Source organism: Taudactylus pleione, unplaced genomic scaffold (assembly GCF_031769625.1).
Source record: "Taudactylus pleione unplaced genomic scaffold, aTauple2 ptg000100l, whole genome shotgun sequence".
In the NCBI taxonomy this organism is placed as follows: domain Eukaryota; kingdom Metazoa; phylum Chordata; class Amphibia; order Anura; family Myobatrachidae; genus Taudactylus; species Taudactylus pleione.
Genome location: NW_028284502.1, coordinates 17173106 through 17195001, shown reverse-complemented (window position 1 = coordinate 17195001; position 21896 = coordinate 17173106). Strand labels below are relative to the sequence as shown.

At 40.5% G+C, this 21896-nt stretch overlaps 1 protein-coding gene across 2 annotated transcripts in view; it reads right to left on the bottom strand.

Moving 5' to 3' along the window:
- Positions 1–13393: 13393 nt before the first annotated feature.
- SPON1 (spondin 1) overlaps positions 13394–21896 on the bottom strand; it is a 420788-nt gene continuing 412285 nt past the window's right edge. For both annotated transcript variants that reach the window (XM_088470447.1, XM_088470448.1), the window contains exon 16: positions 13394–18470. In XM_088470447.1, coding sequence (XP_088326573.1) covers positions 18307–18470 — 164 coding nt within the window. In that variant the 3' untranslated portion in view covers positions 13394–18306. The remainder of the gene's footprint in view (positions 18471–21896) is intronic.

Below are 21896 nucleotides of genomic sequence, written 5' to 3'. Positions count from 1 at the left end.
AGACAGTCCGTACCTGTACTGGCAGGAAAAAGAAGCAATTTGGAGGTCCCTGTACAAACTGGCTCTATTTTACCTGAGTTGCCCCCCCTCCAGTGTGTACTACGAAAGAGTGTTTAGTGCAGCCGGGAACCTTGTCAGCGAAAGGCGTAGGAGGTTGCTTCCACAAAATGTGGAGAAGATGATGTTCATAAAACCGGTGGTTGTGGATTCCAGCGGGGACGAATTAATACTCTGTGAGGATGAGGATGTACACAACACTGAAGAGGGTGAGGAATCGGTGGATGAGGACGACATCTTGCCTCCGTAGAGCCAGTTTGTGCAGGGACAGATTATTTGCCAGCTTGTTTTGTGGGGGCCCAAACGAACCAATAATTTCAGCCACAGTTGTGTGGCAGACCCTGGCGCTGAAATGTTTGGTTTGTTAAAGTGTGCATGTCCTGTTTATACAACATAAGGGTGGGTGGGAGGGCCCAAGGACAATTCCATCTTGCACCTCTTTTTTTTCTTTGCATTATGTATAGTTTGGGGCCTAGTTTTTCAAACTGCCATCCTGTCTGCCACTGCAGTGCCACTCCTAGATGGACCACGTGTTTGTGCCGCCCACTCGTATCTCTTAGCATAGTCATCCAGCTACCTCGGTGCAACCTTTTGGACATAAAAACACTATTGTGAGGTGTGAGGTGTTCAGAATAGACTGGAAATGAGTGGAAATTAAGGTTATTGAGGTTAATAATAGCATAGGAGCAGAAAAAAACACAAATTCTGTGATTTTAGCTGTTTTTATGCTTTTTTTCAAAAAAATACAGATCCAAAACACAAAACCCAGAACCCAAAACACGGAAGGGTGGTTTTGGCAAAACCAATCCAGATCCAAAACACGAAGAAAGATCCAGATCCAAAACCAAAACACGAAAAGTGGCCGGTGCACACCCCTAGTGCATAGTGATCAGTGTATCAGGTGTGTGATATAGGTGTGAACTGTGTAGTGATCAGTGTATAAGGTGCATACCTCCAAATTTTCCCACTTTTCACAGAGCAGTCCAGGTTCAAAGGCAGAGTTATCCTAAAAGTGGGCCTTTCTGAGGTGATCAGGGCAGGGCTTCGGTAGATTGAGGGTGGGACCTATATTTTCCCAATTTAACATGTGTAGATGTTGGGAGGTATGTAGTTGTGTAATGTCTGTGTGACGTGTGTATTGCGTGATTGATGTGCATATTATAAGTAAATAGGGCATGAGGATAAATTACCGCTGCCCGGAATGCCGGCCTTCAGAATACCGATGGTGGAAGGCCGACCCAGGACTATAGATAGGCGTCAAAATGCTGATGCCTATCTTTAGCCCCACGCCGAAATCCCAACGTCCGGCATCCTGAATGAAGTAAGACTGGGATAGTTAGCTTGTAGCCGTGGTGGATGGAGGCTTTGGTTTAGACACTCCCGCAGGGCTTAGGAATAGGCACCCCCCGGGGAGGGTTAGGTTAGGGGAAGGGGGGGTTAGGGTTAGGCACCCCTGGGGGGAGGTTAGGATTAGGTAACCCCCCTGGAGAATTAGGTTTAAGGAGCGGGAAGGGGGGGGTTAGGTTTAGGCACCCCCAGGGGGGACTTAGGGTTAGACACCACTGGGGGGAGGTTAGGGTTAGGCACCCCTAAGGGAGGGTTAGGGGGGAGAGGGGAGGGTTAGAGTACTTACCTGCCGCAATATCCTCCCTTCGGACTTCCGACGTCAGTATGAGAACTGGCGGCTATTCAGCCGTCTGTATTTCATACTGATTCCGTAAATAGAGTTATGTTGATGGGTCAGAAGAGGGGGCCTGAAACTACAATCTCGCCTCATAGCATTTTAATCCGGCTCTGAGCTGAAGATTCTGTCTTATGGTACTTAACATTTCTTAATACTACAATGTTGGTATAAAACATCAGTAGCGTCATCAGAATTCTTTCTAGTATTTTGGGGAGTACCTCCTCGAATGCCCCTACAAGACATAGAGGTGTAGTTACTAAGCAGTGTTAGGAGACAGACCCGTGTTACTAAGCAGTGTTAGGAGACAGACCCGTGCGCGAGCGCTGAGCGCTCGCAAGGGGGTCGATGGTGCCCTAGTGTGCATGCGCATGACGGAGGGAGCTCCGTCGTGCACATGCGTGAGACCCTCAGGCCAGCCGTCGCTATGGGTCTCACACCAAAGGGGGCGTGCTGTCGATGGTGAGTGACAGCACGCCCCCTTTGGTGGGCGTGCCGGGGGCGTGGCTGCCCAGACGGAGGTGTTCCCATGGGAACGCCTACCGTCTGGTTCCGGCCCCACTGACATCACTTGTGATGTCAGTGGGAGTACTTTTGGCTCTGATAGAGCCAAAAGCACTCCTGGGCTTGCGGCAGCGAGACCCTACCTTTTTGGCCGCTCGCATAAGCTGTGGGTGGTCACCCACAGCTATGCGAGCTGCCAGGAGGCCGCTCCAATTTTAGGTAGGAGGGCACTGATTCAGAGCGAGCGCTCTGGTCAGAGCGTCCGGCTCTGAATCAGGCCCTGAGTGAAGTGATAAGGTGCCAGCCAATCAGCTCCCAACTGCCATCTTCCAGGCTGTGTTTGAAAAATGACAGTTGGGAGCTGATTGGCTGGCACCTTATCACTTTTCACTGTCTCCTAACACAGCTTAGTAAATAGACCCCATTGATAGAGAGATGATATTTGTATAATCAGGCTTAGGGCTCCATTTACTAACGAGTTTTTTCTCTAAAGATTTTTAGCACTAGCGCTCGCCACAATTTATTTATTTTTTAATCTAGACTTTATCAGGAGCTCACCGGTGAACGCTAATGTAAAAAAAAAAACCCGGCAGCGTGGTTTCTCTCTTTAAACAGCGCTGCCGAATGAAGTTTATTTTTTAATGTGTGAAGTGTGGCATGCGCGGTTCAGCAGACCAGAAGCCAAGGAGATCCGGAAGATCCTCTGTGTCTGGTCTGCTGATCTGCGCATAGGTGCACAGGTCACACATAAAAAATCATCCCATGGGCTACCCTTATCTCTTCCCAGCTGCCTCCTATCTAGGGTAACTAAGCTGTAATGGTTATCAGCATCGGTCTGCAGAAATAAGCCTGGCCGTGGCAGCAACCTCTCTTGGGTGGGGGTGCTGGATGGTGTGTACTGGGGGATGGAGGGGAGGAGGGGTGGTTGGTCACTGCTTGGGAGGGGGGAGCCGCGGGGTGCTGTGGGGGACTGGGGTGAATGAGAGGTGCTATGTACTGGGGGAAAGGGCGCCTGCCAACGCACTGCATTCTGGGTAGACCCGGATGCCAGGTCAGCCTGCTGGGAACATAGCACTTGTCAGCGCAAGATAGCTGCAGCAGGACAGGGAAATCTAACATATGCAATGAGCGGTAAGTTGTAAATACCACTCGTTGTTAAATACATTGTTAAATGCATACAATTTCAATGGGGATATGATGAAAATTAGAAACCGCTGGCAGGAAGCTGCAGACCAGCAATCGCAGGGGGTGGGGCTTAGCGTCAGGGGGTGGGGCTCAGTGACGGTCGGTCGGCGCATACGTCGGCACTTGTCACAGTATTTTTTGCGAAAATACTGTGATAAGTGTGCGGAGGGGATTCGCAGGGACAGAGCTTTATCGCCAGCTCTGTCCCTGCAAGGGATTTTAGTAAATCCCTGTGATATTGCCTGAATTCGCAATCCGAATACAGTCGGTAATATCACACTACAATCTGCATTCAAAATGTGGATTGTAGTAAATAGAGCCCTTTAACACAAGAAACAAATTTGAAAAGAGCTCAAACTTGTTAATAAATGGAGTCCTTGATCTGTTCCTATAAATTTTCTAGATATATTAGCTTTTACTGTCATCTAGTGGTAGATTTTCATAATGCAGTTGAAAGTTAATAAAGTACAGAATTTTAGAATGACTTTAGCTGCATACACACACAACGATTTTGTTACCAACGATTTTATGAACGATTTTTATGAACGATTATCTGTCAGATTATCTGTCAGATTTTTTAATGTGTAATGAACGATTTTTATGAACTACAAACGATTTTTGCATATTCCCTTAATGAAAATCATTGAGTTGACAAGTCTGACTGAACTACAAACTACAAACGTGAACGCGCATGAACGATAATCATTCATCGTTTGACTCAGAAAGTGAACGATTTTTTCAAACGATTATCGTTAAACGATATCGTTTAACGATAATCATTAAAAAAATCGTGTGTGTATGCAGCTTGAATATTAAAAGGACATTTTATAAATTGATATCACATTGATTTTAAACATTATATGTAATGCAGCGCATTGCATTTATGATTTAAATAAAAGTTACTTGGTAATATCATGCTACCTTTAAGCAATTTTCATCATGAAATGGCTCCATTATTCAGTTATATTTTGTTCATCACTAGTTTTTGTTTGAAAGAAAGGACAGAAAGCACCTTTAGGGGTTGATCCTGAGTCGCTCGCTGATGCAACCAATTTAGCGTCATTTGCCGTAGTCGCATCCGAGACTTTATGCTAATGACAGTATCAGCCCTTCCTCTGGTGTACATCCATGCATCTGAGTGTGCAAGGCCTGAGACGCCCACTTTGTGCCTCTTTAGATGCAACCATCGGTGAATTCATCAAAACTTGCACCTGTCCCTTGCTAGGTGATTGTGCATCACAGTATGGTCTCCAATGTAACTGATTAAGCATCTGAGTTCACAACCAGTTCTGTGACATCCCCGCGACACTCCCATAACACACCTGTAAGACACAGTCTATCTCTGTGCGTCTGAATAGACGCCTCCCAGTCACCACCCAGAAACACCTAATACATTTCCAATACATTGCCGAGACCATGCAACTTTTTAGCAACTTAAACACATGCACAGTTAAAAAGACATCAACCATTTGCGAAAATATCAGCATTGCATCCAACTCAGAATCATCTTTTTTAGTTAATTCTAGATGACAGTGGCTCAAGCACTTGCTTTGTGGCTGTCTTCTCTGTTCTGCTACTACTCTTCCCTACTGCTCCACCCACACCTATGCAACCAATCTCTTATTGTAGCATATGGGCGCAAGAGGATGCTGACACTTGTAGTTCCACAAGTGTGCACTAGTGCCCCCATCATGAATAAATTATCATTGCTTATGCTATAGATTATTGCTTCCACCATAAAATAATATATTAATATTACCTCCTTAAGAAATGTTTGTATTAATATTGCACCCTTTAGAAAAGTATAACTTATAGTTGCCCCCTTAATAAATACATAAATCAATGTTGTCTCCCTTGTATTGCTCGTGTTGTTTTTTTGTTGTTGTTGGATTTGACAAACCATATGCAGTGTCTTGATTCATTACCCAATGGTTGTCAAACACCGAACCTGGGGTCCAGCTGTTACTGGACCCAGCATCTTGCACTCACTTCTCTAGCTCTATGCCAGGGGTTCCCAACCACGGTCCTAAAGGCACACTAACAGTCCAGGTTTTAAGAATAGCCATAGTTAAGCACAGGTGACTTAATTATTACCTTAGTTATTTTGATTTAACCATCTGTGCTTAAGCATGGATATTACTAAAACCAGGACTGTTAGTGTGCCTTGAGGACCGAGGTTGGGAATCACTGCTCTATGCGGTGCTTCTCGCTCTGTAACATGTGGGCCTGTGCGCTGCACTTTGTTGTTTTCTAATCAGTGTTACTCCTGCAGGTATTCAAATCAGGCATGCATGAACCGCACTCTGGGCACGATTCAGTGATGTACGCAAACCCAATGGTTTGTGTACAACTCTGATATTTTGGGGTCTGCGCATGTGCAGAATGGGTCCTGCAATCTCACTTGCAGATCCCCAAGCTGCAGCATGACTGACATGCTGCAGCATTTTGTAGGGCAAAGCAGGGGAGTGGCTTGCCAGTATTCCCGGAAACGCTCCCATTTTCCAGAAGGGACGAGGCCAGGGTCTGCGCCAGTGGACGCAGATTTACTAGCCTCGCAGGTTGTCAGGAACTGGCCATGCTGAGCACGTCTCAGCCAAAGGAGTAACTATCGCGAACGATGGTTGTGATGGTGGTTTGAGGCAGCATCTACGGCATACTTGCCTACATCCTGGCTGCTTCCTCCGGGAGGAAGCAGCCAGATTGGTTTAGCAGGTGGGTGGGGCCTGTAGGGAGGGGCGTGGCCGGACACATTACCAGTGTTTAGGGGCGGGGTTTGAGGTGGAGCCACACAATTGCATCATTTAGGCTCCACCCCGCTACACAATGCCGATATTTCCGGCATTGCGAGCCAGGGGGCGGGGTTATGATGACACGAATCATGTCATCAGCCCCTCCGCAGCGGGGGTTTAGCGCTACATTGCGGGGGGCCTGGAGAAGTCGGGAGACCTGCCTACTTTTCCGGCGGGCCGGGGGCGGCACCCGATTTTCGGTAGGCTCCCCGCCAAATCGGGAGAGCAGGCATGTATGATCTACGGATGCTGCACTCGGATCGCAGATGCATGAAGGAGATGTCTATTTTCCTACAGACACCTTCTGCATTTGCATTTGAGTTAGACGTTATTGTACAGCTGCCTCTTTGCGGCTGTCCGACACCGTCCATCTCTAAATCAGGCCCTCTGTGCACTTTTTAGTGTCAGAGTATCAGTTCTCCTAGCTGCAGCACTCATTTCTCCTGACCTGCTCATCAGTATCTAGTGGCTTCCTGCATTCCTGATAGATAAGCTTTTTCTTAGAAACTGAACCCACCCAAACTTACCTACAGTATTACGAGTGGATCTGAGCCATAGCTTGGGTTTCCCAACTAGGCTCGAATTCCAAAATGAGGCAAAATGTCATCTTCCTGGCATTGGATCTCACATGTTTTGGATTTGATTTAAGTCCCTCTCACTGTGATTTGGGTGCCATTTCACAGCTGACACCGATTGGAAAACACAGTGCATAGCTGCACAGAGCTCCTCTATAGAGTCCATACAGGGCGGCAAGCAGCATTATACAGGACACACAGCCACCAGAGCTCATTCTAATATACACTATACAGGGCAGCATTATATTCTTTTTTTAAACTTATGCACACATCCTCCAAAGCTCTTCCTAATATACAGGCAGCAATCATTGGCATTAATCTTTTATTGATACACTGCACTAGTGCACAGTCACACTGGTGCTGTAACTTAACTGCCCACAGTGCAGCCTAGAGCTCCTGAGCCCTAATACAGCCGCAGCATTAACCCTTGGTGCACATTGGTGTTGTTTTTCTGTTGCTGACCGCAGTGCAGCCAGAGCTCCTAATACAGGACAGCATTAAACCTTTAATGGTGCACACTGGTGCCCGCAAAAGTTTTTGGTGTGTGCCACCAATACTACATTATAAGAGCAATTATTTGCGGTAGTGTGTAAAAAAATAAATATAAAAAAATGTAAAAAAAAATTTGTATTCAGGGCAAGGCTGTACCACAGCGTTAATAGTATATGCGCTGTGATTCACAGGGTGAAGTTGTCAATTGTTAAAAAAACAAAAGGTTTTTTTTAAACACGTGTATGTTCACTGGGCAGTGCACTGTAAACATTATAACATAACATATAGTAGGTGCAGTTGATTAATATCAGCACTGTGTATAGTTGTAATTTCTTGCCAAAGTTTTAAAGAAACTATAAAAAAAATTGGGGGCAGAGCATTGTTGTAAATGTTAGAAAATAATGAATAATGGGTGCAGTCCACTGTTAATTAATATCAATGCTGTGTGTAATTGTCATTTCTTGGCAAGGTTTCAAAGAAACCATATAAAAGCTTTTTTATTCTGAAACGTGTGTGTTCACTGGGCAGTGCGTTGTTGTAAACGCTATAAAATAATGTATAGTGGGGCAATCCACCGTTAAGTAATATCGGCGATCGGGATCAGTCAATAGAAGAGCAGGAGCAGCAACCAAGTACTAGTGCTGCAGCTGCTGCCACCAGTCATGAGAGGGTTTAAGTCAGGGCATATGAAATCAAAACAATATTTTACATTGTTACAGGAAAAAACATTACCACTAATAAAGGGAAAGGTTCCTGCCAAAAACATAAAATTGCCAACATGCCATACACCACAGGCAGTGGCAAGGAAAGGTTTAGGCTTTGGTCTTTATTTGTGAGTGGAGGTTCATGAAACTGCTGTCAGTCAGGCATCTTCTTCTGCAAGCTCACATGACGATGCACCTTCTTACTCAGTTTAGAAGATGTATAAAAATGAAAACAGGCAAATAAGTGTAGAAAGAAACACTCATGCTGAAGAACAAATTGTGTGTTCAGAAACATCACAAATCCTTGAGGAGAGTCTAAGGGTGTCCACAAGTGCTATGTGTGAGTCTGATATTTCAGATACTGTACTCATAAAGAAGCCTCCTTCCACCATCTCTGCATCCTCTGCAAATGTGGTAATGATCAGCACAAGTAAAGATGGTGACATAGAAATTAAGTATGCTACTGAGGAAGTGCAACAGGATGTGCAGCTGACGCCTGTGCTAATGAGGATGTTGATGAGGATGTTGTTTGTGTAAATCAGACACCAGTGTAAGCAGTTCTTGACCTTGACAAGATGAAGGCCATTGTCATGTCTGGGCATAAGGCCAAAATATCCACCTCTTATGTGTGGAATTATTTTTTCCCAAATCCTGACAACAATTGTCAAGCCATCTGTAGTGTTTGTAAAACCAAAGTAAGTAGAAATAGGGGCATTAACCATCTAGGAACCTCCTCCCTGTTACATCATTTGCAGTGAGTTTTATGCTAAAGTAATAACAACAAGCAGTCCAGCACCAGCTAGCTCCCATCTCTCAGCTAGATACCAGCACCTGCAATCTCCACTACCTTCATCATCAATCTCCTCATTAATGATCAGAGGAAGTACTGCATCCAATTTGCTAAGGCTAACTGACTCCTTGAGCACTAGGCCTGCTGCTGCTACTGGGGGTGAATCTTCATCCCAGAAGGGGACCAAGAAGATTACTAGTAGTTTAAAAAAACAATTGACTGCAACACAATCATTTGCAAGAGGAAGCAAATCCGACAGCTGCCATTTAGTTGCATAGTGGATCACTGAAGCCATGACAGCTATGCTAGTATTAAAACTTTATCCAATATCTGCAATTAATGCATCTGTTTTAAACAGTCAATTGATGTCCTGTGTCCCCACTACCACATGCCCTCTCGGTTCCATTTTACCAGAAAAGAAATTGCTCGCTTGTACATTCTTAGCCTACAAAATGCCATTGTACACACTGTCCATTTAACCACACTGTTCACTTAACCATAAATATGTGGACAAGAGGTACTGGTCAAACTAAATATTACATGACTGTGACAGCCTACTGGGTGGGTGTATCACCTTCAGCAGCAGTAGGTAACACAAAATGCCAGCTCATTCACAGGCAGGATACTTTATCACAAGCTTCTTCACTAAGAGGCATACCGGTGTCAAACTTTTAGAAAAATGGGTTTCATAGCAAAATAGCTTACCTGTGTGCATAGCTTACCTATCAGAAATGACTCTCCACAGGATTTGTCATTTCTGATAATGCCACAAATATTGTGAAAGCATTACAGCTGGGTGAATTTGAATGTGTCCCATGTTATGCTCACAGAAGCAACTTGGTGGTGCAGAATGCCACCAACTGAAGCAAGAGGTAGGTTCAAGGTGGAATTCCACCCTTTATATGCTTCAGTGAATGGACAAACAGTAAAAAGCCATCCAAACCTACACAAATAGCCATGACATAGGGAGAGGCGGGGGAATGTACAATTATCCAGCACAGTAGAGAATACTTTCAGGTACTGAAACAATTCAAAGTAGTTCATTATAAAGTGAGTTCAGACACTGCCAGCTTGAGTCAGGTGATTCCCCTTATTAGACTTTTGAAAAAGCAGCTCAAGAAACTGAAGGCGATGATATGAAGCAATTCTGGTATGTTGGACATGTAGATCAAGTCCTTTATGCGCTTCACCAGGATTCAAGGGTTGTCAACATCTTGAAATTTGACCACTAAAACATTTTGTTGACCGTGCTTGACCCTAGGTTTAAATTGTATGTCATGTCTTTCTTTCCAAATTATATTCAGTAGGGCCTGATTCACTACTGATTGCAAACTGCGATTATGCACGCAAATCATCTGATTGTTGAGATCAGCATATGCGTATGCATCTCAGTATGTGAACTAGCCACTACGTTCAGAAGTGCGATTGCAGTGACTACGCAGACCCATCTCAGAGTGATTGACAGGAAGTACCATTTGTGGGTGGTGATGAGGGGGTGGTCAGGTGAAACGCAGGGGCATGCATAAATTAGCCACTGCGATGCACTATGCAGCCTGAGGTCTCATAGCATACGATGAAGTTAGCAATTTCTGAGTAAGGTCAGAGTTTGTGCAAGTGTGTGTGAGGCTGCGATGGTACTCGATTGTACCAATGGTTTTGCAGTCTTGCTAAACATTATGTATGTGTGTAAGGTAAGGTGGGCATCCCTATGTTATGCTGCATACTATCGCAGTTGAATTGCATGTATAATCGCTATTGCAATAGCAGTTGCAATCCATAGTGAATCAGGCCCATAGATCTTAAGAGATGCAAAAAGCTCCTGGCGAGCAAGTTGTCAGCTCAAGTGGCACATGACACGACGACGTCTACTCCTTTAGTTTCCCCAATAACTGCTGCTGCCAGGAAAAAACTGAGCTTTCCCAAGAGACCCACTGGTGATGCCGATGAGTCAACATAACATTTTGCCATCTGGTCAGGTCTAAAAGAGTTTCCCACAATTAGTGACACCTCTATCATAACTCAATCTGATATAGTCACCATCCATAGAATGGTGGAGTATTATTTTAATGACAGTGTACATATAGGCATGTCAGACAGTCCCTTTGACTACTGGGAGGAAAGAAAAGGCAATTTGGAGGCTCTTGTACAAACTTGTTTTGCTGCACTTAAGCTTCCCACCCTCCAGTGTGTACTTGGAAACAGTTTTCAGCATAGCTGGGAACCATGTCAGCGATCAGTGTAGGAAATGTGGAAAAGATGATGTTCATCAAAATGAACTACAATTCCACGTGGAAGACCTTTTAACTTTTACTGCCAATTACATCAAAGTACACAGACTTTTGTAATGGTAGATTCCAGCGGGGATGAGATTATATTGTGTAAAAGTTATGTTAACACTGATTAGGGTGCGGAGGTGGATGAGACACTGTTGAGATCATTAACAGCAATGTCAGTTGCCTTAAGCCGATCATTAACAACACTGTTAGCTGCCTTAAGCCCATTGGTAGCTTGTTTTGTGGAGGCCCAAACAAACTAGCGCTTCAGTCCCTGTTGCTGTGCGTTTGTGCAGCTGCTCTGTTGCTTAGTTTAGCCAGCAGCAACCTGCAGCCTTTGGCCTGTATTGGTGAAAACAATACTGTGAGCTGCGAAGTGGTCAAAATTGCCTGGACATGACTGGAAATTAATATTATTCAGGTTAATAATACTGTAGGAACAAAAACAGACCAAAATTATGTGATATTATCTGTTCGGCGCACATCTCTAGTTCCTGACTCCGCTTGTTTTGGCTCCTCTTCTGGCATATAGTTCAGTGATTCAGTGTTTCCCAATGCACCAGTCACCAGCCTGCTTAACACTCCCTCTGCTTGCTGGTTCACGCTTTCCTTGGCTACCAGCTCGCCACACCAAGGGGCAGATCTCCGAGTTGTAATCTGAGGCCTTAAGGCAGTGGTCCCTGGTGAATAACAGGGCATTCTTGGTTCTGCCTGTGCCAACCTCGGTTGGCAATATGGAATGTACAATCTTCAGATCCTACTTTGTGACAGAAAGCAAGTCCAGCTTCTCAAAGAACACATGTCTTAATTTCCATTTAGGTTTTTAGGGCTTTATTTATGAAGCAGTGACTTTTGTAAGATGCTGCTTCCCAGGGAGTTGAGGGTGAAAATTTTAAATGTCACCTGCAGTCAGTATAAAGCATGGCTTGCTTTACACTGCCTGTGGGTGCCGTTTTAAATTTTCACCTGCAACCCACCGGGAATCTGCATCGTAAATAAAGCTATTAGTTACAGTTCATGTGTTAGGCAAGAGATACAAAGAAAGCTACTAGGAATTTATAGTATATACTTTAATTTAAATATAACCAACTCAACATTTGATTAGGTCTCTGGTGAGTGGGAATTTAACCCCTTTTTTCTTAAGTAGATTTATCCTCTACTGAATGTTCAATCTTTAAATGTATAGAATAGCTAAAAAAAGAAGAACCTCAGTGCCCTTTTTCACTGCAGTTGCAGAACAGGAGTACTGTCTCCCCTCTGGTGCATGCGCCGTTCGTGGTACCAGTCCACCTAACACCCTTTGATATCAATGATATCTTTAACAAAACCGGCTTTTGATAAAGATATTATTGATTTTGAAACGTGTGAAGCAAACTTGAGTCATGAACGGCGCCAGCACCGGAGGAGACACAGAACTCCAGATAGAACATTTGAACGTTTCATAGTTGGAATGCAGGACTGAGATTAATTTATGTTTTATGTACCTTACAACTTTGTCATTCTGGTAGGAAAGCCTTTTTTAACATCTCTGCAGTGTTTGTTCCCCCTTTTTATGGTTGTTTGAGTTGAGTGTTTTTACAATGATGCACTAGATGTATTTTTGTTTTTCTTCCAATGGTTATATGTTCATATGAACAAGAGGATGATGGATTTAATCTATTAGTGACAAGACCTTGAAGATTTGAATCACTTATGGACACTTATTTATTCCAAATTCATTTTTCTGAAGTCACTAGGATGTTTTTTGTATTCAACTATTGCACTATTATTGTTATATTTATTTTTAATAGGTTATCATGGAATTATCACATTATTCACAGTTCCAACAGAGGAAATGTCTTTTGTATATTGTAGATCTTTAAATGTGCCTGAACACTATTAGTGTGATAACAGAATTAAGCTAATGCTACATTAATAGATAAAAATGTATAAGATTTTCTGAGTTTTTTCTTTAAATAATCTACAAGTACAATACAGAGTGAGAGATGTCACACACAAGTACAAAGTAATAAGGTTGTTTTAATTTGAATAATTTTCACATGCAGATATCATTTGAAAACCTTGATTACATTGTACTTTTTTGTATTAATATGTGACAATTTAGATCCGGTATTATCACAAGTCAGAAAAAGACCTAGGCCAGAACAAAATGAAAATAGTAATTATAAATTAACAGAGTTTTCTTATATATTCTCTTAAATGGATACAATCTTATATTCTGTTTAACAAATGTAAAGTTTTCAAATAGTAATCATAACAATGTAATCATTATCAAATCCAGAAGCATTCAACCAACCAAATGATTCACATTTGAATTTAAAATACAGATAAATCTTGGGAGAAATAAATATTTTAAACAATAATACAGTTATCCAGTTACTTAAACTGCATATTTTATATCTTTTTAATAGATACCTTATGAGGTATATACATTATTTTGTAATTTTGAAAGAATTAAGGATTTATTAAAATTAAATTGTAATTATATGAACTGCATATCATCAAATATTTGCAATGCACCAAATAATCATGGATCTACTTTATCTTATTTATTTTATGTAGTCCCAAATGCAACGGTTTACAGGCTCTTTTCAACTAAAATGCTGATTGGACAGGCTAAAGAAAATGCCACAATGCTGGTAGATACACCTTCTAGTGTAAGGAAGCATCACAGTGCAGGCAAATACATCCCCTGGTGATTGTAACTCCATATTCAAAATAAAACACAAAATATGTATTAATTCCTACAAAAAATAGAATAGACCTGGCACCTGTTGGGTCACCTCAGCCGCCCCTCTTTTATGTACCCCCCATTCCTGGCCATATTCTGCTCTGTCATTCCAGCTGTGGCATGCGCAGTCACCTCACACCTAATGTGCAGCTACAATTATTTAATCATGCTAACATCCAATTTATCAATAATATTATTATTATTTTTATTATTATTAATAATAATAATAGAGTAATGTTCCTTATTTTGACAGTCCATCTAGCTAACTAAATTCCATTTATTATCCTTTAAGTAGTACAGAAAATGGAAAAGAAAAAAGTAATTAAAACTGATCCAGACTGCAGAAAAAACTATTTCTTGTAAAGATGTAATTTATTTAAAAATTATAATGTGTTAGACATACAACTAGAAAACAATTACACAAGACTTTGGTAGGAAATATATTTTGACAAATTTATCAAAAATTCCACAGCAAAATAACAAAAAAATAGAGAAACTAAAATAGACATTCTTATGAGGCACATACATGTTTAATTTTATAAAGCTCTACATAATTTTAGTTATTAATGAGGCTTATATAGACCAAATGTTAGACTCAAACTGACTCACGCAACAGCATTGTTAATAACAAAAATGTTTAACATTTAAACATACAAAAAACCCTGTGCTTTGAAAAGAATAAACAAAAAGATGTTCATTGTGTAATATGTGAAAACATAATTTTCCTTAAGACTGAAAAAATGTATCTTCTTTTGAAGATTTTTTTAACCATTTACCTCAAAACTGTTTTTCACTAGATGTTTAAGATTTTAAATTTATTTAAACAAATATATGACAAAAATGTATCCTGCAATTATTTAGATTTATTATATTAAATCAATACTATATTTCAATATGCAAAGATTTATTTTTTAAATGAAGGCAAAAGATTTTAGTTTTATGTTCCTTGATTGATAAAGAAGCAACCCCTATTGTCATTCTTCATTTCGTTATTAGTATTGGTTAGTAATTGATATTTTTTTATAAAACATCAACAAACAATACAATAACTGTAGGTATGTTTTCTAAATATACAAATTAATAGCAGCAAATAAATGAACATTTAAAGAGGATGTCTCATTTTTATTAAATACCATAAGCATTTAAATGTCCGATTTTTCAAATTTCATCAATGTAGAAGAGATTGTTTTATTAAATAAAATTTATATCCAATTATACGTTATAATGTATTCTTATAAAAATGTTCTTGAGTTGTATAATAAAAGAAACCATATAAAAGTTGTGATTTTAAAAGAAATTAGTTTATCTATCTTTAGTAAATTAGTAATTTATTGAGTATAATAACTTCTTAAATCTTTATCACTGTTGCTACTGCTTCTAAAAATATTTTTAGCTGCCAATTAAATCTCTTACACTGGTTTACATAAAGGTACCCAAATATTTTCTAAAAAAGGAATATCAAACTTAAATGAAAACAAATATCCATCCTATTTCTTCTAAAGAAATACATTACAAATGTATACAAGTTATAATATGTTGATAATATTCCCAATTTGATAAAATCCTACCTTTAAAAGCTATTCCATTGCTGTACATAAAAAGCTACATACCTCTCACTTTTTATTAAACTGTGATGCATAACCAATTTGCTCAATCTTATAGATAAAATATGACTCACATAACTGCTATTATGGATATTTTTAAATGATAAACCCTTTAACTATTTATTTGTAATTGTCTGTTTTGAATATGAAAATAAAAACTATATATATTTTCACATTCTAGCAGCATTACCATGGAAATATTATGGAACATTTTGGTCTAATAGTTTTTCTTCACTGTTATGTTCTTCTTGTAAGGTTATTTTGTACCTCTTTAGAACTTTTTGTAAAATAAAATATCTTGTTTGATATAAAGCAATTTATCGATTGTATTTGGCCTTTTAAGTATTTTGGATATTTTCTTTTTGCTTTAATAACTCCTTATCACTGTTTATGATGCTGCCCATGAAGATAATTATTTGGCAAATAAAAGGATTCCACACATAATACTACAGGTATATTAAAGAGAATGAATATCATGCTTGGGCAAATAAACAATCAATGAGCAAATAAACAATCATAACACAAACTAATTATGTTCATCCAATAAAATAATTCTTCATTTTTCTTATGTAAGTACTTCTTTCAAAGACAGCAATTATAACTGTAAAATCCATGGGCTTGTAAAAAAAACAAAAAAAAAAACAAATATAGCACACTGCAGACTTCTGCATCATTTCTTAATTAATTATCTCATTAATTGAAGGGATCTTAATTTTGACAACAGGGATAATCTAAAATGATAAATGATTTATTGGTAGTATTTTTTAAATAATATTAGAAAAGTAAACTATTATATCTATTAAGTGGTAATTCTAGGTAAATGGCAAAAATATAAATATATAAATTAAATATAAATAACTGATCATATTTCTCCACTTGTGACGATTTCCCACAGCATACTCCAAACTATTAAAATAATAATTATGTATACCTCAAATACAGGGTTACTTAATGTTAGTAAAATATATCTGGGTTGTAGAATAATGTAAAGTGAAAATTTCTGTTAAGTGTGGCTACTTTAATAAAATAGTGCAAATATAACATATACATTGTTATCCACAGCAACTAATCAGATATTAGATTTAATTTGTCTGGCTAAATTAGTCTGCTAAAAAATAATACTTGGAGATGTTGTATCATTGCTTTTTGCACCATATTATTAAATGAGTTCCAATTTAATAAAAACAGGAGTCACAATGTAAATGTTAAGAGCAACTTTTTTTAAAAACAAACCCTATAGAGTGTAAATGTATTTATGATAAGTAAAATACAATACTACAAGACAAAAGTTAACTACAGTAATTTTAGCATTTACACATTGATTTTCTGTTTTATTTTACACTTTTGAGTAAAAACAATTGTAATTCTTAATGTTTTTTTAAAACTGCACCCATGCTTGCTGTTAAACTAATAAAAAAAATCAGTCCAAAATGTACTCCACTTTTATAAGACTGCTGTCATTGGACATGTTTTTAAAAATGGATTTCAATGAACTTTTAAAAACTGCTTTTACTACAGGTCAGACATTCCAAACACTTTTCCATTAGTATACCAATGCACTTGGGCAATTGAGGCTGATAGCACTACAAAAATGTGATTGAAAGTTTAGAAGATTAGTCACTTTAAAGTTTGAGACTCTGACACATATGAGGTACTGGGGATAAGATAAGGCTTAGTAAGTGCGAAGAAACATATTTTCCATAGGAATGCTTACAATAGTTGGCATAACTGTAGAGATTTAAAGGATAACACCATCAAAATAATACAAATTAAAAAAAATTGCTTTTGGTGCAGGTCAATAATAATATAATACAAAATAAATGTTTCGGTCAAGCTAGGTTTGCCAATTCCACTGTGGTCATTAACTAGTCTAATGGTTCCATATTACACTCTACTTTCCTAGTCCACATTATTTAAAGTAAGCTAAACAGGGTAGAATACTCTCCCCTGTGAATTGTCCATCCAAATGAAAGGGAAGTTAAGGGGTGAGGTTACTGACATCTACTCATCTTGTTTCAAACAGACTGAGTGGGAAGAAAATAGCAGAGTATTGTTTTGTATATTTCCATTTATTTTTAAATTGGCAACTGCATCACTAGGGTATTGATTTGCTTTTCTCAGGATAACACAGCTACAAATTAGAAATGGTTGACCCTAATGGTCTTGTGTTTTTGTTCCACTTCACTCGCTCAACATCAGGATCTTCACATTCTGTCCAAAATTGCCCCTTTTGAGTAATCCAACACTAAATTAAAATCGCAGAATTGGTGTGTACATTTTCAAGCAGAAATCACAATATATTATTTTTACCAAGTATTCTGAGAAGCTATTTCTGTGTATCCAGCTCCTTAATACAAATTACAGAACAGAAAAGTGTGTGTATCAGTAGATTCAACATGTTACACTAAGGCATTTATAATACAAAATTACTTTAAAGGAAGCATGCTTTAACTCTTGAGGAAGTAAAGGTAATACAGCTTCTAGACAAGTCTGATTAAACAAAGCAGATGTACAGCTGGGGATTTATTATTGAGTGTCTTTTATCCTTCTGCTTGATCTATCAATGTGCATTTCAAAAACAGCACAGGTGGTAACAGGCTGTCCTGTTTGGTCATGATATCTCTTGCATGCATGTCATAATGTTTATTAAGGTTAAAGTTCGCGACTAAAAAGTAATGGCTTCTCCGGAGTCAAATTCTCTTGCTAAAAGACCAAGATGTAAGATGTAATATTTATTGAACTAACCAGATGATTCAGTTATTACATGTGAATATTTAGAAAATATAGTTCTTGCACCTGCAAGAATAGTAAGCAAAGTACATTGGAAAATGAAAAGCACTGTATATATATTCTATGATAAAAAAAAATCTAATAAAGATTGACTTGTATGTAACTTGGAGGGTGTCCCACGTCAGTGTTTGCTAACATGGATGGACATTACAAGCTCGGATCTCCTTCTTGTCTTTGCAACTTGTGAACTGAGAGCTCTTGAACCTCTTCTTTACCGTCATGAATCGCTCCTGAATGCCGCCACCACAATATTTGGTGCACTCTGTCCATGCAGTCCATGGCTTCATTTTGCAAACTACAATGAAAAGAGAAAACATCAATTTAGGTTTGATATTCAATTTTACTTGTGTCTGAAAACATCCCAGGGGTTATCCACACATATTTTAATCATATCCCTCAATTAATAATTATGTAATTTGCAAAAAAAGTTATTTTTGCTGAAAAAAAAACTGCATATAACCTCATCACCATCTATGCTGCTCTAAGGATGTTATTATTTTATTTCTGGATTCAGGACCCAGCAGCTCTACTGTGCATGCACAGTCATCAGACTGCATTTGTGCTAGTGCCCAATGCCTGGGAGGGATCCTACAGATCCCTCTCCTGGAAACTTTTGCAGATTGTAGCCCTGCAATGGCCAAACTCTTGGTAAATTTGTCAGTTTAGCAAATCCTGAAGATCTGGGGTTATATTTGTGATTGAAAATGTGGATCCAAGCAGATATCTTCTACATCTGCTGTGTTGCCCATACATACGTCCATGAGTAGACTTAGTATTTGCAGGTAGCCTCCGAAAACACCCGTATATATATATATATATATATATATATATATATATATATATATTCCTCAAATATTGTTTGATAAATATACCCCTTTATGTTGGTGGTATATTGTTTTCAATACAACACAGTTCAAACAAAGGCCCTCATTCAGAGCCGTACGCTCTGAGCAAAGCGCACGCTCTGAATGAGGGCCGCCCTCCATAATTATGGAGCGTCCTCCTGGACGCTCGTATAGCTGTGGGTCACCACCCACAGCCTATACGAACGTGCAGTTTGATGGCCGCGATGGTCTTGACCATCGCGACCATTGCCACTGCGAGCCGGAGCCTGCGGTTGAGTTTTTCAACCGCAAGGCCCGGAGTGATTTTGGCTCTATCAGAGCCAAAATCACTCCCACTGACATCACTAGTGATGTCAGTGGGCCGGCTTCTGACGGTAGGCGTTCCCTTGGGAACGCCCCCGTCAGGGAGGCACGCCCACCAAAGGGGGCGTGCTGTCAGTCAACATCGACAGCACGCCCCCTTTGATCAGACACAACGAGTGAAGGAAAGTCCTTCGCTCGTCACGTCTGGCGCATGCGCACGACAGACTCCCGCCGTCGTGCGCATGCGCAGTGCACAACATCGACCCACTTGCGAGCGGACAGCCGCTTGCGAGTGGGTCTGAATCAGGCCCAAAGTTTGTGTTCAGAAATGAAATTCATTTATGTTTCATATACACCTTATACACACAGCCTGAAGGTAATTTTATACAATATTTTTAATAATTTGAGCCTTATTGAACCATCAAATTTCAAAGGTTTCATTATCTCAGTCATGCCAAAAAATTCTGTATTTCGGAATATACCATATTTCTGAATATTTGGATATGGGAGACTCAACCTGTATTGTTGCCCTTAGAAAATATTGGACATAAACTAAGTCTAAACAGAGATAGAACAGTTAGAATCAGAGATGTGTGGGTCGGGATTTCTGAAATCTAAACACACCCGAATTTAGGGGTTCCGAGTAGATCTGGGTCAAGGTGCGGTTTCACTTTTGTGACCCAGATCTAACCGAGCCTTGGTTCTGATCTGTTGCCGGTTCGGAACTCAGATTTAAAAAACGAACTCGGGTTTTGGATTGGGACATTTCAGCTGTTTTTATTTATTTATATCAATTTTTATCGATTTTTTTATTGATTTTAATCAATTGTTAAAAGACAGTGAAGTGAGTGACTGCTTTCACCCTGTCATCCAAGTGCAGAGCAGGAGTCATTAGTGGAGTAGAGCTGATAAGAGCACACTGAGGGTATACAAAGTACCTGATAGCTAAGAGTAGTGCAGTTCTATGCTGTGGTGTTGGTGGGGTCCAGTCTGTGCACGAATGGGAACCACGGTGAGTCACTGGACGTACAATTGGCCACAGCTTGACATGGGAACTCCACTAATAGTTGCTGCACTTCACTTGCAACAGGTTTTACAGTGGATGACAAGTTATACATGACCTGGAGATCACTTACAACCATTGAACATATTTACTTGTGATACCCAATAAGGACCCCCACATACTGTATGTGGACTTTTATGTGCTCTCCTGTGCTGGGGAATGTTCTGGGACTGGTGAAGTTAACCTCCCTCTCACTCCCCAAATGAACTGCAATGTGGGAGGGACTCTAGGACCCAGGTGTAGTCAACGGTGAGCAGCCCAGAATTGGAAGTGAAATTGAAAGAGGCAGAGAGTAGGGATGGCCATTAATGGCTACCATTGATGGATCCATCGTGACTACCATCGATGGCACAAAAACCATCAATGGTTTGTACCCCTTGATGGCCACTGCTGCTGGGAGCACGGCAGGCCGCAGACCAATCAAAAATGAGTGAGGCTTAGAGGCAACCGGGGGGCGGGGCTAAGCTCCATCCCATCAAGAAAAAAACCCATTGGCTCCCACTCGTCCATCGATGGCATAGAAACTGAGCACTTTTTAAGATCTCTTGTTTTGCTGCCTGACATGGAGGGTGTCTCCAACTCACAGCCACTGTTACCCCAATCAGCTGCTGATCCCTGCTCTCTGTGCCCTCAGTCACAGCACGCTGCAGCACACACACACTCCTGGCAGCTGCTTCTCTCTGCCGGCGCACACCACACAGCTCATGTAATGCTCCACACAGCTGCTTCCTCTCTGATAGGGATGACCATCAACCATCGATAGCTAGCAATCATTGATGATTAATTGTGGATGGTCGATGTATTTGTCATCAATGGCAGGGTTCTCTGCCATCGATGTTACTGGGCCTGGAATGCTGCATTGCCAGGCCCAGTAACGAAATTTAGTTAAGAGCCTGAAGATGCAGCTCCAGCCTCCAAGGCTAGGCATCTACTACGCATGCACTGGACCAGTGCCATTACTCAGCTGAAGTGGGGACCTTGGAAGGACGGGGTATAATCTGGCATTATCGCTGCACCCCCTGTGGTTCAGGTACTCAATGGAAACTTGTAATTGTACAGTATTTTGACAAAGACAGGCAGCGATTACAGTGTCTGGAACATCAGCACTAGTCAAGTGATCAGTAATAATTAGGGGTGAGCGGGTTCGGATTTCTGAAATCCGAACCCCCCCGAGCCCCCCCGATCCGAGTCCGATCCGAATCAGGCTCGACTTTTCCCGCCTGACTCGGATCTGAAATCGAGGCAAAACGTCATCATCCCGCCTTCCGAGTCTCGCGGGTTTTGGATCCTATATAAGGTACCCGCGTCGGCGCCATTTTCTCACTCGGCTGTGGACAGTGAAGAGGGAGGGTGGGAGTTAGGGCTGTGTAGTGTAGTGTAGTGTAGTGCTGCTGTTGTCCACTACTTCAAAGTCCATAGGGGCTGGCTGTGTTGTGCTGTGCTGCTGTTGTTAATAGGGGCTCTGTCCACTACTTCAAAGTCCATAGGGGCTGGCTGGACTGTGTTGTGC